Here is an 18486-nt window from a genome sequence, read left to right as displayed (position 1 = left end):
AAGCAGCCAAGGTGCCCATCAACGGATGAACAGATAAATAAATTATGGTATAGTCACACAATGGAATACTACCCATAGATAAGAACAGGGATGAATCTGTGAAACATTTCATAACATGGAGGAATCTGGAAGGCATTATGCTGAGTGAAATTAGTCAGTTGCAAAAGGACAAATATTGTATAAGACCACTATTATGAGAACTCGAGACATAGTTTAACCTGAGAAGAAAATATTCTTTGATAGTTATGAAAGGGGGGAGGGAGGGAAGGGGAGGGGTATTTACTAATTAGATGTGGATGAGAACTATTTTAGGTGAAGGGTAAGACAACACACCGTACAAGAGAGGTCAGCACAACTGGACTAAACCAGAAGCAAAGAATTTTCCTGAATAAGCTGAATTCTCTGAAGGCCAGCATAGCAGGGGCAGGGGTTTGGGGACCATGGTTTTGGGGGACATCTAAGTCAATGGGCATAATAAAATCTATTAAGAAAACATTCTGCTTCCCACTTTGGAGAGTGGCATCTGAGGTCTTAAATGTTAGCAAGTGGCCTTCTAAGATGCATGAATTTGTGTCAAACCACCTGGATTAAAGGAGAATGAATAACACCAAAGACACAAGGTAATTATGAGCCCAAAGACAGAAAGGGCCACATAAACCAGAATCTACATCAACCTGAGACCAGAAGTACTAGATGGTGCCCGGCTGCAACTGATGGCTGCCCTGACAGGGAGCATAACAGAGAACACCTGAGGGAGCAGGAGAGCAGTGGGAAGCAGACCCCAAATTCTCATAAAAAGACCAGACTTAATGGTCTGACTGATAATAGAAGCACCAAGGTGGTCATGGCCCCCAGACCTTCTGTTAGCCCAAGACTAAAACCATTCCCAAAGCCAACTCTTCAGACAGGGATTGGACTGGACAATGGGATAGAAAATGATGCTGGTGAGGAATGAGCTTCTTGATTCAAGTAGACACATGAGACTATGTTGGCATCTCCTGTCTGGAGGAGAGATGAGATGGCAGAGGGGGTCAGAGGCTGGCCAAATGGACATGAAAAGAGAGAGTGGAGGGAAAGAGTATGCTGACTCATTAGGGGGAGAGCAATTAAGACTATATAGTAAAGTGTATGTTTTTGTATGAGAGACTGACTTGATTTGTAAACTTCCACTTAAAGCACAATAGAAAAATAAATAACTAAGAGTCAAATGGATTTTAAAGCAGACTTAGTTCATTACTTGTGACAAGTAAGGAGGCAGGGAGATCACTGTCAAAGCACTGTCTCCCTGAACAAAGGGCTGGAGAAAGTTTTTATGCTACCCGGGAAAGGGGGAGTCATACATATTCATTGAATTCCTGGGAAGTAGCAAGTATTTTTAGCAAGTATATTTATCATGGGGCTAGGAAGTAGCTGCTTGGCCTGAGTCTTTTGGCTCCTTGACTTGAGTTTCAGAGCTTGGATTCAAGTTCAGGTCACCAATGGTCTCATAGCACATGTGGGGGGGGGGGTCTGATTTCAGCTGGTTTACCTGAAAAACATCTGCAAGCAGGGAGATTAGAAAGAAAGAGTATGGCGGGCCTTTGTAATGTTGACTGTAATCTGGTGTTTAAATTTGTTTTGTAAAATCCCTCACTGGCATAGTTTTCAGCCCAGAGCCTGTCTGTTTCCTAACTGGTCTCAGATAGATAGATACATATTCCAATAATATTAGGAATATCAAGAACATTCTATGAATATTAGGTGAACTTTGGGGATAAGATCCAATAATCAGTTTAACACCAACCAAAATTCACCACAGAGGAAAGGGAAAGCCTGGCTATGAAGATATATGGCAGAAGGTTAAACATGACCATGAAACAATTATGAGTCATCAGTGTGGTCTATAACGGAAATTATTATGAAAACTATAAAGGCACGAGTTAGAAAGTTATTGTCTTCTATTCTGCAATAAGCCAGAAATTTATCAGTGTTATAATCAATTTCCCTTACTATAAAGTTAAAATGTCGGGAAGAGACCAGAGAGAGTAAAATATCAATTTGAATAATTAAATAAAATATACTTAAATCCTAGAACAAAACAGGAAATATTAAGTGAGAATTAATTTACTGCCTTTTCAATATAGCAACGCTTATCTTTTAATTAACAATAAAGAATGGAAAACTTTTCTCCACATTGGAGAATCAAATTCAGCTGTTCTTGTCTATTTTGGGGGGTCTATTTCTGTCTCAGAAGTCTGCAACTGAAAGCTTTGTCTGTCCCGCAGCACTCCTTGCTGTTTTTGAACTCATGGATAAATTTGCTTCTGTTGTTGTTGAAAAAAAAAATATTACTTTCTTTAAATCATTAAAACAAGAGATTTTCTACTAATCAAAACAGGGTACAGTCTTAGAAATAAGGCATTATCTGCATTAAGGCTGGGTAGGTTTCTTTTCCCTAGGCACCTCTTGCCTAAATTAACACACAATCACATGGAGATCTATATCAGCCATTCTCCTGAAACACAACAGCCTTCCAGTTACTGTGTGTTTTCTCAGTAAAATCTCCCAATTGGTAGAACCAGTACCACCAGGGAACTCATTAAAATAGTAGGCTCCTGGCCTTCTGTGAGACCTATTGAATCAGAATCTTTGAGGATGAAGTTATTTTTTATATAAATTCTTTATGGGCTTCTTAAACGTACAGTAAAATTTGAGCAGTATTTTCCAATTGATTAACTCTGGGAAGACTTTATTTTTTGATCTCATTTTATGATGCCTGTAGCATTTACTTTATCTCAGAAATTCCATCATCTCAAAATTTGCTTAACTCTTCGTTTTTCTCATCTGAGAAATGGGAGAATATTACTTCACAGTTATTGAATTATTAAATGAGTACGTAAAGTGCTGAGCACTGAACTTGGCATATGGTAAGGGCTCAGCAAATGATGATGGTGATGAGAAGGAAGGCAAGTTGGGGGCAGGTGAAAGCAGGAATGCTCTGATAACTTTCTGATCTAGTTCCCTGAATGCATCTATCATACACAGGGAAGACTGTAAGGCTGTAAGTCCAAAGGGTTAAAATAGAACAAAATCGGGCAAAAGAACACTTAGTAAAAGTCTCTTTATTTGCAGATGACATGGTGTGGATTTAGAAATTAAAAAAATAAATAAAATAAATAAAGTTTTAGAATTAACAAGTTAATTTATCAAGTTAGCCGAATACAAGGTCAACATACATAAGAAACAATTGGAAAATAAAAATATTAAGGACACTTAAAATAGCATGGAATCTTTACACATGGGAGTAATTCTGACTAGGATACACAAGATCACTACCATGAGAACTAAAATTATTGCTTAGAAAAATTAAGGATGACCTAATGGAGAAATAGACCATGTTTATGGCATGAAGACTCAATGTCGCTATCAATTTTCCCCAAACTGATCCATAGATGTAATAATCCATTTAAAGCTGGGAAGCAATGGGTTCAAAACTGTAGCTGAAATTTTGTGGAAATTGAAAAGAGACTCTAAAAATTGGTAAGGAATCACGAAAGACCTAGAATAACAATATCATTAAGAAAAATAAAAATGAAGAAAAATCAAACTATAAAGCTGCATGTATAAGCACATTACAATATAGGGGAAATGATGTACTAATTAACAGATAAATGAAACAAAATACATACAGAGCCCAGAAACAGACCCACACTATATGGTCACTTGATTTCTGCAAAAGAGCCACTGCAATTCAATGGGAGAAAGATGGTCTATTCATTAAATGGTCATGGAGCAACTGGACATCTCAATGGTTTTATATATATATATAAACCGAGCTCACTGCCATCGAGTCGATTCCGACTCTTAGTGATCCTACAGGACAGAGTAGAACTGTCCCATAGAGTTTCCAAGGAGCGCCTGGTGGATTCGAACTGCCAACCTCTTGCTTAACAGCCGTAGCACTTAACCACTACACCACCAGGGTTTCCTATGTATATATATATACATAGATATATACCATGAAGTCTATTTTACTACATAAACAAAAACTGACTTGAAGTAGAATATGGACCTAGGTGAAATAAACATACCCATGCCTTGGATAACATTGCAAAGAATGGGAATTCCAGAACACTTGATTGTGCTCATGAGAAACCTTTACATAGATAAAGGGGCAGTTGCTCAGACAGAACAAGGGAATACTGATTGGTTTAAAGTCAGGAAAAGTGTGTGTCAGGCTTGTATTCTTTCACCATACCTATTCAATCTGTATGCTGAGCAAATAATACAAGAAGCTGGACTATATGAAGAAGAACGGGGCATTAGGACTGGAAGAAGACTCATTAACAACCTGCGGTATGCAGATGACACAACCTTGCTTGCTGAAAGTGAAGAGGATTCGAAGCACTTACTAATGAAGATCAAAGACCACAGCCTTCAGTATGGATTGCACCTCAACATAAAGAAAACAAAAACCCTCACAACTGGACTAATAAGCAACATCATGATAAATGGAGAAAAGATTGAATTTGTCAAGGACTTCATTTTACTTGTATCCACAATCAACGTCCATGGAAGCAGCAGTCAAGAAATCAAAAGATGCATTGCATTGGGTAAATCTGCTGCAAAGGACCTCTTTAAAGTGTTGAAGAGCAAAGACGTCACCTCAAAGACTAATGTGCTTCTGACTTAAACCATGATATTTTCAATCGCATCATATGCGTGTGAAAGCTGGACAATGAATAAGGAAGACTGAAGAAGAAATGACGGCTTTGAATTGTGGTGTTGGCGAAGAATATTGAATATCCCATGGATTGCCAAAAGAACGAACAAATCTGTCTTGGAAGAAGTGCGGCCAGAATGCTCCTTAGAAGCAAGGATGGAGAGACTGCATCTTACTTTGGACATGTTGTCAGGAGGGATCAGTCCCTAGAGAAGGACATCATGCTTGGCAGTGTACCAGGTCAGCGGAAAAGAGGAAGACCTTCAACAAGGTGGATTGACGCAGTGGCTGCAACAATGAGCTCAAGCATAACAATGATTGTAAGGATGGCTCAGGACCAGGCAGTGTTTTGTTCTGTTGTGCATACAGTCGCTATGAGTCGGAACCGACTCTACGGTACCTAACAACAACAACAGCAATGCCTTGGATTAGGCTAGGATTCTAACAGGACAGAAAACATATTAAGTGTAAAGGAAAAAAATTGATTAGTTGAACTTTATTAAAATTGGAACCTTTGTACATTAAAGGACATTATTTTATTTTTTTGTTGTGCTTTAAGTGAATGTTTACACTTCACATCAATTTCTCATACAAAAACTTACACACACGTGGTTATGTGACCCTAGTTGCTCTCCCTGTAATGTGACAGCACACTCCTCTCCACCCTGTATTTCCTGTGTCCATTCAGCAAGCTTCTGTCCACCTTTGCCTTCTCATCTCACCTCCGGACAGGAGCTGCCCACTGAGTCTCATGTGTCTACTTCAGCTAAGAAGCACACTCCTCACCAGTATCATTTATATTTTATTGTCCAGTCTCATCTTTGTCTGAAGAGTTGGCTTTGGGAATGGTTTCAGTTTGGGGCTGAAAGAGATTCAGGGGGCCACGTCCTCTGGGATCCCTTTAGTCTCAGACTATTAAGTCTGGTCTTTTTACTAGAATTTGAGATCTGCACCCCACTTTTCTCCTGCTCCATCAGGGACTCTCCGTTGTCTTCCCTGTCAGGGCAGTCATTGGTTGTAGCTGGGCACCATCTAGCTCTTCCAGTCTCAGGCTGATGGAGTCTCTGGTTTATGTGGCCCTTTCTGTCTCTCAGGTTCATATTTTCCTCGTGTCTTTGATATTCTTCATTCTCCTTTGCTCCAGGTGGGTTAGGACCAAACGATGTGTCTTACATGGCCTCTCACTTGCTTTTAAGATCCCAGACGCCACTCACTAAAGTGGGCTGCAGAACAATTTCTTATTAAACTTTGTTATGGTAATTGACCTGCATGTCTCCACAAACCATGGTCCCCAAACCATCCCCCCCCCCCCCCCCGCCGCTACTCTGTCCCTCGAAGTGTTTGTATTTAGGAAACTTCTTAGCTTTTGGTTTAGTCCAGTTGTGCTGGCTTCCCCTGTATTGTGTGCTGTCTTTCCCTTCACCTAAAATACTTCTTGTCTGCTATCTAGTTAGTGAGTTCCCCTCTCCCTCCCTCCCCACCCTCATAACCATCAAAGAATGTTTTCTTCTGTGTTTAAGCCTTTTCTTCAGTTCTTATAATAGGGGTATCATACAATATTTGTCCTTTGGCAACTGACTAATTTCACTCAGCATAATGCCTTCCAGATTCAGGCATGTTATGAGATGTTTCACAGATTCATCATTGTTCTTTATCATTTCGTAGTATTCCAATTTGTGAATGTACCATAGTGTGTTTATCTCTTCATCCATTGATGGGCACCTAGCTTGTTTCCATCTTTTTGCTATTGTAAACAGTGCTGCAGAGAACATGGGTGTGCATATATCTATTCATGATAGGGTTCTTATTTCTCTAGGCTATATTCCAAGGAGTGGGATTGGTGGATTGTATGGTAGTTCTATTTCTGCCATTTTAAGGAAGTGCCAAATCGATTTCCAAAGTGGGTGTACCATTTTACATTCCCACCAGCATTGTGTAAGTGTTCTGGTCTCTCCATAACTTCTCCAACATTTATTTTTTTTGTGTTTTCTGGATTAATGGTAGCCTTGTTGGGGTGAGATGGTATCTCATTATAGTTTTGATTTGCATTTCTCTAATGGCTAATGAGCCTGAGCATTTCCTCGTCTATCTGTTAGTTGCCTGAATGTCTTCTTTGGTGAAGTGCCTGTTCTTATCCTTTACCCAGTTTTTAATTGGGTTGTCTTTTTGTTGTTGAGGTTTTGCAGTATCTTGTAGATTTCAAAGATTAGGCAATGATCAAATTTGTCATAGCCAAAAATTATTTCCCAGTCTCCAGGTTGTCTTTCTACTCTTTTGGTGAAGTCTTTGAATGAGCATAGGCGTTTGAATTTTAGGAGCTCCCAGTTATCTGGTTTCTGTTCTGGTCTTTGTGCATCATTAGTCATGTTTTGTATACTGTTTATGCTGTGTATTAGGGCTCCTAGCATTGTCCCTATTTTTTCTTCAATGTGGTTTATTGTTTTATGTTTTATATTTATGTCTTTGATCCATTTTGAGTTGTTTTTGTGCATGGTGTGAGGTATGGGTCTTGTTTAATTGTTTTGCAGATGGATATCCAGTTATGTCAGCAGCATTTGTTAAAGAGACTGTCTTTTCCCCAGTAAATGGACTTGGGGCCTTTGTCAAATATCAGCCGCTTATAAGTGGATGAATTTATGTCTGGATTCTCAATTCTGTTCCACTGGTCTTTGTATCTGTTGTTGTACCAGTACGAGGCTGTTTTGACTACTACAGCGGTATAGTATGTTCTAAAATCAGGTAGTGTGAGGCCTCCCACTTTGCTCTTCTTTTACAGTAATGCTTTACTTATCCAGGGCCTCTTCCCTTTCCATATGAAGTTGGTTATTTGTTTCTCCACCTCATTAAAAAATGTCTTTGGCATTTGGATCAGGATTGCTTTGTATCTTTAGATCACTTTGGGTAGAACAGACGTTTTCACTATGTTGAGTCTTCTTCTCCATGAGCAAGGTATGTTTCCCTACCTATATAGGCCTCTTTTGGTTTCTTGCAGTAGTGTCTTTTACTTTTCTTTTATAGGCCTTTTATACCTCTGATTAGATTTATTCCTAAGTATTTTATCTTCTTGGGGGCTACTGTAAATGGTATTGGTTTGGTGATTTGCTATTTAATGTTCTCTTTTTTTTTTTTTTTTTTGGTGTAGAGGAATCCAGCTGATTTTTGCATGTTTATCTTGTATCCTGATGCTTTGCTGAACTCCTCTATTAGTTCCAGTAGTTTTTTTGTGGATTCCTTAGGCTTTTCTGTGTATAAGATTATATCTTCTGCAAATAGAGACACTTTTACTTCTTTCTTACCAACTTAGATGCCTTTTATTTCTTTTTTTAGCCTAATTGCTCTGGCTAGGGCCTCCAGCACAATGTTGAATAAGGGTGGTGATAAAGGTATCCTTGTCTGGTTCCTGTTCCCAAAGGAAAAGCTTTTAGGCTCTCTCCATTTAGGATGATGTTGGCAATTGGCTTTGAATAAATGCCCTTATTATGTTGAGGAATTTTCCTTCTATTCCTATTTTGCTGAGAGTTTTTCTCAGGAATGGGTGTTGGACTTTGTCAAATGTAAAGGACATCGTTCACAATCTATGTTGTTTTTGACAAGAGCTCATATCCAGAATATATAAAGAGCACCTACAAATGAATAATAGACAAATATCTCAACTAAAAAATAAGCCAAAAACCTGGACAGGCAGTGAACAGAAAAAAATATCCAGATGGTCAATGAATAGATGAAAAGGTGCTCAGCAAATTAAAACCACAATGAGATAGCACTACATAACACCAGAATGGTTAAAAACAACAAAAACAACAACAAACCCGACAGCATTTATGGTGAAGATATGGAATAACTGGAACTCTCATTAGCATGATGCACAAGGGACTGTCGAAGATACCTGGGCAGAATGAATAGTCATGTGCATTTACACATCTTCATTCTCTGGCCATGACACAAGCCTTTATTCTCCATAGGACCTCTTGGTAAGAGGACCTAGGTGCTCAGTAAACACTCCTTTATCTGAGGAGAAAAGGCACAGAGATGCCTCTGCATTTATTCAAGAGCCCAGCTGTAGGGTTTTCGTATAAGCTGCAGGTGCCAGGAGAGCACTGTGTCCACAGCACAGAAGTAAGTGGCTGAGTCTTCAGGTTTAGAGGCTGTGATGTGCAGGGAACTTTCCTGTTTTGATAACGTGCCTCTAAGTCTCTCTTTCTGCTTTTTTTCCCCAACTGAATACAGGAGGAAGAGGAATTCAGGACCTTCCCCAGGATCTTGCTTATACCACTGTAGGCTTCTAAAATAGGTGGCTGAGTAACTGCAGTTGAGGCTGGAATCATCTCCCTCCTGGAGTATCAGTGCCCGAGGACTCTGTTCCACTTGGTCTTCTCCACTTGACACTGGTCAGGAAAACAAAATCAGAAATGATACCAAGTTTTTAGTTCACTGGTTTTGAAAACAGCCAGCAGGAAACCTGGGGTGAGCTGAGACCGTGCCTCTCGTCTTCAGCTTTGGATGAATGTGCCCATATGGTCCTTATCTTTTCAACTTCAATAAAAGGAGCTTTGGTGGGACTAACTGAAAGGCTGGCGGCTCAAACCCACCCAGTGGCTCCTCAGAAGCAAAACCTAGAGATCTGCTTCCATAAAGATTACAGCCAAGAAAATCCCATTTGACTACCCCATGGGGCTACTCTGTCACGTGGAGTCACTATGAGTCAAAATCAAGTCCACAACATTTAACCACAACAACCTCCAACTTACAGTCAAACTGAAGGCACATGACTATTAATGCATATCCCAGCATATTCTCCATCCCGATATCTCAGTCTTGATACAATTTGTGATTCCAAACCTTCTTTTCTTAGAAGAGCTGTTTCTGTGTCTTAGTTCTTGTTTTCCAATGCACAAGAGAGCCTTCTTGTTGGTGACTCAGCCAATCAATGCAAGCCCTTGGTAACTTCCATGCTTTTGAAATCTAAGGCACCCGTGCAATGAGGGATATGGAACCACTGCCACCTCTTGGCCACACATGCAATCTCACGGTACCCACTTCATGTCAACTATAAGGAAAAAAGATAAGGAAATACAGCCTTCATACTTGGAGGGCGTAGTGTATATGACGTTTAAAGTAATACTCAGAAAAGCCCTGTCTTGGCTGCACTGTTCATTTTTCCATTGTTCTTTGAATGACCTTCAAGGTAAGCTGCTACCAGAAGTTCTAAAGTACTTGAAACAAAGTGGTAAGTGTAGTGGATTTTGTTTCTCTTTAAAGGATGTAAGAATCTGAGCATGTAAAACCTTCAATCTCTGGGAAAAAGAGAGAGAGAATCAAATGCATTGTGGATATGTCTAGAAAGCTTTTTGATACAATGTGCAGAGAACTGGGAAGGGAAATTAAGAAATCCATTTCTGTGAATAATTTTATGCCTGGCTACAGAGAAAAGACCAAGTGTGATGAGTCACAAACTCGATAGATCCTGGAATGGAGGGAGAGAAGAGCATGGCAGAGGGAGAGAAAGAGCTCTCCATTTATGGACCTCAGAGACTCAAGAGCCACTGTGCCCATGCAAATGATAAACATGTCACAGAATGTAACTAATGTACAGTAAAAATAAGCTTTACTTTCTTATTTGATGTCAAGTGCCACAGTTCTCATTCACAGAGGCAACTGCTTCTATCTTGTGTGTGCACTCACACACACACACACAAAGTATTTTCAGATAAACTTATATGCTGCATTCTGTGCCTTACTTTGTTTGCACTCAAAATATCTTTTAGAGATTCTTTATGATTTAATGGCTGCCCAGTATTCATTTTATGAATGCACCATATTTTAATTAAGCAGTTTTGTATTTTTGCAATTTTAGGTTGTTTCCAGTCTTCTACTAAGTCAATTTATGCTGAACTAAAAGTCCACGTACAAAGATCTTAGCCCACATGAACATGTATGGAAATAAAAAATATTCAAAGTAGAAAATCTACAACAAAAGACACTTTTTTATGACAGACACACCACTGGATTTTTCACGGAGCATGTGTTTATCCAAAAAGTTTTGTAAATAAGTTTGGTCATTGAACGTGTTTTATCTTGTTGAATTAAACATCATTTATATGAAGTCTTTGGACTTGTAACAATAGCACATGCTGTCCCCCGTTAGTATATCCTAGAAAAAAAAAAAAAAAACACCTTTCAGATTCACTGCTTCTGTGTCATTCCATCCCTTTTCCTACTCAGCAACAAGAAAAAATGAGCAACACAGAATTTTTGCACTAAGAGTATAAACACATTGTTCATTTTTCTTTGAGGATTGACAATCCCTTAGTTATCTACAAATCTTCTCTGTAGTGTATAATTATCATTCACCAATTTGATTTATTGTAGCCACAGTGAGCAAACTCTGATTCTTACAAATCATTTTTAAAAGGCAGTTTTTCTCTCCTTCTAAAAATGTCTACTTTGGAAAGAGAGTGAAAAGATCAATGCAAGATTAGCTCAGGGCTACTTTGCAGGGTGGCAACTAAGAGAACCCAAGAGCTGAATGCATGATGTGTAACGGAGGCAAAGGAGATGATTCACAATTAGGAGTTTTAGCCAAAATTTTCTTTAACACTAAAAAATATTTTTAACTTTTTATTTCACAATAATTATAGATGCACAGGAAGTTTAAAAAATGTACAGGAAGGTCCCACATACTCTTTACTCAGCATCTCCTAAAGGCAATACGTTGCATAGCTATAGTACAATATCCAAACCGAGAAATTGTCATTGCTTTTATAATACACAGAGCTTATTAATGTTTCCTAGTTTTACATGAGCTCATTTAAGTGTGTCTGTGTTATTTCCGTACAATTTTATTACAGGCGTAGATTCGTGTAACCACCCCACAATCAAGATACACAAATGTTCCGTCATCACAGGTCTTCTTCATACCCCTTTGTAGCCACACCTATCCCTGGTCCCCCAATCCCTGAAAAATACTCGTCTGTTATCTAGCTCTATAATTTTGTTATTTCAAGAACTTTATAAAAATGGAGCCATACACTATCTAACCTTTTGGTATTGGCCTTTTTGACTAAATAGGAGTGACAAAAGCATGAGATCCAACATGTTGCCGTGTGTATACAAATTCTTTGTCCTGTGGGTTAACCACAGTTTGCTTAACTGTTTGCCTGCGGAAGGATACTTGGGGTGTTTCCAGATTTGGGCTATTACAAATAAAACTGCTATGAATATTCATGTACGGATTTTTATGTAAACATAAGTTTTCATTTTTCTAGGATAAATGCCCAAGAGTTCCATTGTTGAGTCATATGTAAGTGCATATTTAGCGATATAAGAAACTGCCAAAATATTCTCCAGAGCGCCTTCCCATTTTACTTTACCACCAGAAATGTATGAGTGATCCAGTTCCTCCACATATTCACCAGCATTTAGTGTTTTTATTTTATTTTATTTTACTATACTTACCAGTGTGTAGTGATATCTCATTGTGTTTTTAATTTGCACTTGCTTATTTGCCATCTGTATATCCAATTTGCTGAAATGTCTCTTTATGTCCACTGACAATTTTCTAATTGGCTTGTTTGTTTTTTTTTATATATATATGTTATGTATGTAGTGGTTAAGTGCTACAGCTACTAACCAAAAGGTCAGCAGTTCAAATCTACCAGGCTCTCCTTAAAAACTTTGTGGGGTAATTCTGCTCCATCCTATAGGGTCGCCGTGAGTTGGAATCGACTTGACGGCAACAGGTTTGGTTTTTTTGGTTTTGATATATACATTTGTATTCTTTATATATTTATATATTCTAGATACAATTTTTTTGTCATATATAGGATTCATGAATATTTTCTCCCAGTCAGTAGCTTATCTATACTTAACAGGGTCTTTTGCAGAGCAAATTTTTTTGTTATTTTAATGAGGTCTAATTTAGCTTTTTTCTTTTGACAAATTATGTTTTTGGTATCAAGTCTAAGAATTCTTCACCTAACCCAAGTCCTGAAGATTTTACCCTATGTTTTCGTCTAAAATTTTTATACTTTTACATTTTACATTCAGCTCTGAGATCCATTTTGAGTTAATTTTTGTAAAATGTTTTTTTTTTAAAAGGAAAATATGTGGTTGCCTTTAATCATAGCAGATAATTTAGCTATCTGCTATGATCACGAATATACCACCAACAACCTCAAAACAGCATAACCAAAATGTAAGTTGAGGACTTCTTACAGAGGAGTGTACCTACCTCTTTTACATTTGCTGCCTGCACATTTACCTTTAATATTTAAATATACCAACATAACTTGTTTAATTATAAAAGGGTGGTACAGACGATGAATGCACCGAGCTGCTAACTGAAAGGCTGGTGGATCGAGTCCTCCCTAGGCAGCACAGTTCTACTCTGACAACCACGGGGTTTTATGAGTTGGAATCAACTCCACAGCAACTGATTTGTTTTCGTTTTGTTTTGTAGCTAGAAAGTGGCTGTAGTGTGATAGCTGTCCGCGTTCAGGTGATGCCTACATATTGGGCAAAACCACCCATAAACCAGCCTGGTGGTCCATGGTTAAGTGTTCCGTCTCTTCTAAGGTCCAGCAGCAATTCAAAAGCTGTTTCTCAAAAAGAGTAGTTATCTGGAGAGGAAGATAGGGCTTTGCTCTAAATCCTGAGTCTGCTCTGTGACTCACTTAGAAGGGCCTGCCAAAGGCTCTAAACGGCATCTCTATCTGCAACCGACATTTCAGGCGTCACTGGCTCTACCAGATCGTATGGCCCAAGTGTCAGAGCAGCTTGCACAGCTGCATGGGCCTGCCCAGAGCCTTCTCTCGTTCTGTGCCTCACTCAGAACTAGCAGGTTTTTTGGTCATTTGGTAAATGGGCCAGAGGAGGACACCCAAATGAGGAATATGCTGCCTCCAAAATCTAAAAAGGCCCACTAGACTTTATGCCACCATTTTACTGATATATTTGCATATTTAGTTGCTAAATACGTAAATATATAAACTTCTAGGGTCGCTATGAGTCGGAATCGACTCGATGGCACTGGGTGTGTTGGGGAAATATGTAAGACCCAAAACAAACCCGTCTCAAGCCATCAAACTCAGAAATTTCCCACTATACATTACAGGGCAATGTTTTCTAGGATCGATTTGGAACATGGTTACATCTATCTTATGATGAAAGATAAATGTAATGTTTCCTAACATTCACATTCTTTTAAACTTTAAAATTCTCTAAGAAAAAAATGCCTATTAATCTTTAAGTCTTCAAAATGAACAAAAAAAAAATGAGATTGTCCTTCCTTATCTATAACTTACTTGGGCACATGTGTCTGGAAGAAAAGAATATCCGCTCCAAATTGTCTCAAGAATGAGAAATATCTTTCTCTTACTAATTTCTGCTTAAATTCATGCCTTCACCTACTTCTTTGCACAATCATAGCTCCAAGGTCAAATAGCTTAGTTTCCCCAGGATGGAGCCAGGGTTCTTCCTAATGTCTCAGGAGCAGAATCCTGTTTTTTTTTTGTCCTCATATGTGAATTTTGAAAAAGAGCAATCTTACAATTGAGGATATTTTCTAAAAGTCCTGTGAAGAGTTAAGAGTCCAGGAGCTTTATAGATTTCTCGATTGAAACCATTCAATCTTTGGAACCAGAGTCAAGAAATTAGTAAAACAAACTTGTTTCCCTTAAACCTTAGCCTAGGACTTTCAATGAGAAAGAATGATATATTTATAACATGTAGTCCCCGATGTACGATGCAGTTCCATTCCCTTGACTCTGTGATAAGTAAGTTTTAACCTAAGTTGAATAACTCTCTCTTTTTTTTTTAAATTTCATTATTATTACCTGTTATTATCAATATCTTTATAAATCCTATCTCTATTTGTCATTGGGGGTTGGAAACATTACATATAAACATACAGATATATTTTTTTAAATAATTTTTACTGTGCTTTAAGTGAAAGTTTACAAATCAAGTCAGCCTGACACATATAAGCTTATATACACCTTACTCCATACTCCCACTTACTCTCCGCCTAATATGTCAGCCTGCTCCCTCCTTCCAGTCTCTCCATTCATGACGGTTTTGCCAGTTTCTAACCTTCTCTACCCTCCTATCTCCCCTCCAGACAGGAGATGCCAACACAGTCTCAAGTGTCCACCTGATACAAGTAGCTCACTCTTCATCAGCATCTCTCTCCAACCCATTGTCCAGTCCCTTCCATGTCTGATGAGTTGTCTTCGGGAATGGTTCCTGTCCTGGGTCAACAGAAGGTTTGGAGACCATGACCATGGGGATTCTTCTAGTGTCAGTCAGACCATTAAGTCTGGTCTTTTTATGAGAATTTGGGGTCTGCATCCCACTGATCTCCTGCTCCCTCAGGGGTTCTCTGTTGTGCTCCCTGTCAGGGCAGTCATCAGTTGTGGCCGGGCACCACCTAGTTCTTCTGGTCGCAGGATGATGTAAGTCTCTGGTTCATGTGGCCCTTTCTGTCTCTTGGGCTCATAGTTATCTTGTGACCTTCGTGTTCATTCTCTTTTGATCCAGGTGGGTTGAGACCAATTGATGCATCTTACATGGTTGCTGGTTAGCATTTAAGACCCCAGATGCCACACTTCAAAGTGGGATGCAGAATGTTTTCATAATAGAATTATTTTGCCAGTTGACTTAGAAGTCCCCTTAAGCCATAGTCCCCAAACTCCCGCCCTTGCTCTGCTGACCTTCGAAGCATTCATTTTATCCCGGAAACTGCTTTTGGTCCAGTCCAGTTGAGCTAACCTTCCGTGTATTGAGTATTGTCCTTCTTTTTTTTTTACCTATAGTAGTTCTTATCTACTAACTAATCAGTAAATAACCCTCTCCCACCCACCCTCCCTCCGCCCTCGTAATGACAAAAGTATCTGTTCTTCTCAGTTTATAGTATTTCTCAAGATCTTATAATAGTGGTCTTATACAATATTTGTCCTTTTGCCTCTGACTAATTTCACTCAGCATAATGCCTTCCAGGTTCCTCCATGTTATGAGGAACCTGGAAGGCTTTCACAGATTCGTCACTGTTCTTTATCGATGTGTAATATTCCATTGTGTGAATATACCATAATTTATTTAACCATTCATCCTTTGATGGACACCTTGGTTGCTTCCCGCTTTTTGCTATTGTAAACAGAGCTGCAATAAACATGGGTGTGCGTATATCTGTTCGTGTAAAGGCTCTTATTTCTCAAGGGTATATTCCGAGGATTGGGATTTCTGGGTTGTATGGTAGTTCTAACTTTTTAAGAAAACGCCAGTTAGATTTCCAAAATGGTTGTACCATTTGACATTCCCACCAGCAGTGTATAAGAGTTCCAATCTCTCCCCAGCCTCTCCAACATTTATTATTTTGTGTTTTTTGGATTAATGCCAGCCTTGTTGGAGTGAGATGGAATCTCATCGTAGTTTTAATTTGCATTTCTCTAATGGCTAATGATCGAGAGCATTTTCTCATGTATCTGTTAGCTGCCTGATTATCTTCGTTAGTGAAGTGCGTGTTCATATCCTCTGCCCACTTTTTGATTGGGTTGTTTGTCTTTTTGTGGTTGAGTTTTGACAGAATCATATAGATTTTAGAGATCAGGCGCTGGTCAGAGATGTCATAGCTGAAAATTTTTTACCGATCTGTAGGTGGTCTTTTTACTCTTTTGGTGAAGACTTTAGATGGGCATAGGTGTTTGATTTTTAGGAGCTGCCAGTTATCTGGTTTCTCTTTGTCATTTTTGGGAATGTTTTGTATTCTGTTTATGCCTTGTATTAGGGCTCCTAAGGTTGTCCCTATTTTTTCTTCCATGATCTTTATCGTTTTAGTCTTTATGTTTAGGTCTTTGATCCACTTGGAGTTAGTTTTTGTGCATGGTGTGAGGTGTGGGTCCTGTTTCATTTTTTTGCAAATGGATATCCAGTTATGCCAGCACCATTTGTTAAAAAGACTATCTTTTCCCCAATTAACTGACACTGGGCCTTTGTCAAATATCAGCTGCTCATATGTGGATGGATTTATACCTGGGTTCTAAATTCTGTTCCATTGGTCTATGTGTCTTTTGTTGTACCAGTACCAGGCTGTTTTGACTACTATGGCTGTATAATATGTTCTAAAATCAGGTAGAGTGAGGCCTTCCACTTTCTTCTTCTTTTTCAGTAATACTTCACTTATCCGGGGCTTCTTTCCCTTCCATATAAAGTTGGTGATTTGTTTCTCTATCACATTAATAAATGTCATTGGGATTTGGATCGGAAGTGCATTGTATGTATAGATGGCTTTTGGTAGAATAGACATTTTTACTATGTTGAGTCTTCCTATCCATGACCAAGGTATGTTTTTTCACTTATTTCGGTCCTTTCTAGTTTCTTGCACTAGTACTTTGTAGTTTTCTTTGTATGGATCTTTACATCTTTGATAAGATTTATTCCTAAGTATTTTATCTTCTTGGGGGCTACTGTGAATGGTGTTGATTTGGTGATTTCGTCTTCGATGTTCTTTTTGTTGATGTAGAGGAATCCACGTGATTTTTGTATGTTTATCTTATAACCTGAGACTCTGCCAAACTCTTCTATTAGTTTCAGTAGTTTTCTGGAGGATTCCTTAGGGTTTTCTGTGTAGAAGATCATGTTATCTGCAAATAGAGATAATTTTACTTCTTCCTTGCCAATCCGGATGCCCTTTAATTCTTTGTCTAGCCTAATTGCTCTGGCTAGGATCTGTAGCACAATGTTGTATAGGAGAGGTGATAAAGGGCATCCTTGTCTGGTTCCCGTTCTCAAGGGAAATGTTTTCAGGCTCTCTCCATTTAGGGTGATGTTGGCTGTTTGCTTTGTATAGGTGCCCTTTATTATGTTGAGGAATTTTCCTTCAATTCCTATTTTGGTGAGAGTTTTTATCAGGAATGGGTGTTGGACTTTGTCAAATGCCTTTTCTGCATCAATTCATAAGATCATGTGGTTTTTGTCTTTTGTTTTATTTACATGGTGGAATATATTAATGGTTTTTCTAGTATTAAACCAGCCTTTCATAAAACATTAATGGTTTTTCTAATATTAAACCAGCCTTGCGTAAATATACCTGGTATAAATCCCACTTGGTCATGGTGGATTATTTTTTTCATATGTTGTTGAATTTTATTGGCTAGAATTTTGTTGAGGATTTTTGCATCTATGTTCACGAGGGATATAGGTCTGTAATTTTCTTTTTTTGTGGTGTTTTTACCTGGTTTTGGTATCAAGGATATGGTGGCTTCATAGAATGAGTTAGGTAGTATTCTGTCATTTTCTATGCTTTGAAATACCTTTAGTAGTAGTGGTGTTAACTCTTCTCTGAAAGTTTGGTAGAGCTCTGCAGTGAAGCCGTCCGGACCAGGGGGGTTTTTTGTTGGGAGTTTTTTGATTACCTTTTCAATCTCTTTTTCTGTTATGGGTCTATTTAGTTGTTCTACTTCTGATTGTGTTAGTTTAGGTAGGTAGTGTTTTTCTAGGAATTCATCCATTTCTTCCGGGTTTGCAAATTTGTTAGAGTACAATTTTTCTTAATAATCTGACATGATTCTTTTAATTTCAGTTGGGTCTGTTGTGATGTGGCCCTTCTCGTTTCTTATTCGGGTTATTTGTTTCCTTTCCTGTATTTCTTTAGTCAGCCTGGCCAATGGTTTATCAATTTTGTTCATTTTTTCAAAGAACCAGCTTTTGGCTTTGTTAGTTCTTTCAATTGTTTTCTCTTCTCTACTTCATTTAGTTCAGCTCTAATTTTTATTATTTGTTTTCTTCTG

The 18486-nt window shown here is 38.5% G+C and overlaps 1 gene segment (V, D, J or C); it reads right to left on the bottom strand.

Moving 5' to 3' along the window:
* Positions 1-8743: 8743 nt before the first annotated feature.
* On the bottom strand, positions 8744-9577 carry LOC126083654 (T cell receptor alpha variable 20-like). The segment is given in 2 exon segments: positions 8744-9087; positions 9451-9577. Coding segments are annotated over 2 exon segments (396 nt in total).
* Positions 9578-18486: the final 8909 nt, after the last annotated feature.

The sequence above is a fragment of the Elephas maximus genome, chromosome 10, assembly GCF_024166365.1.
Source record: "Elephas maximus indicus isolate mEleMax1 chromosome 10, mEleMax1 primary haplotype, whole genome shotgun sequence".
Lineage (NCBI taxonomy): Eukaryota > Metazoa > Chordata > Mammalia > Proboscidea > Elephantidae > Elephas > Elephas maximus.
The sequence above is the reverse complement of the archived record's forward strand: the minus strand, read 5'-3'. Positions and strand labels throughout refer to the sequence as shown.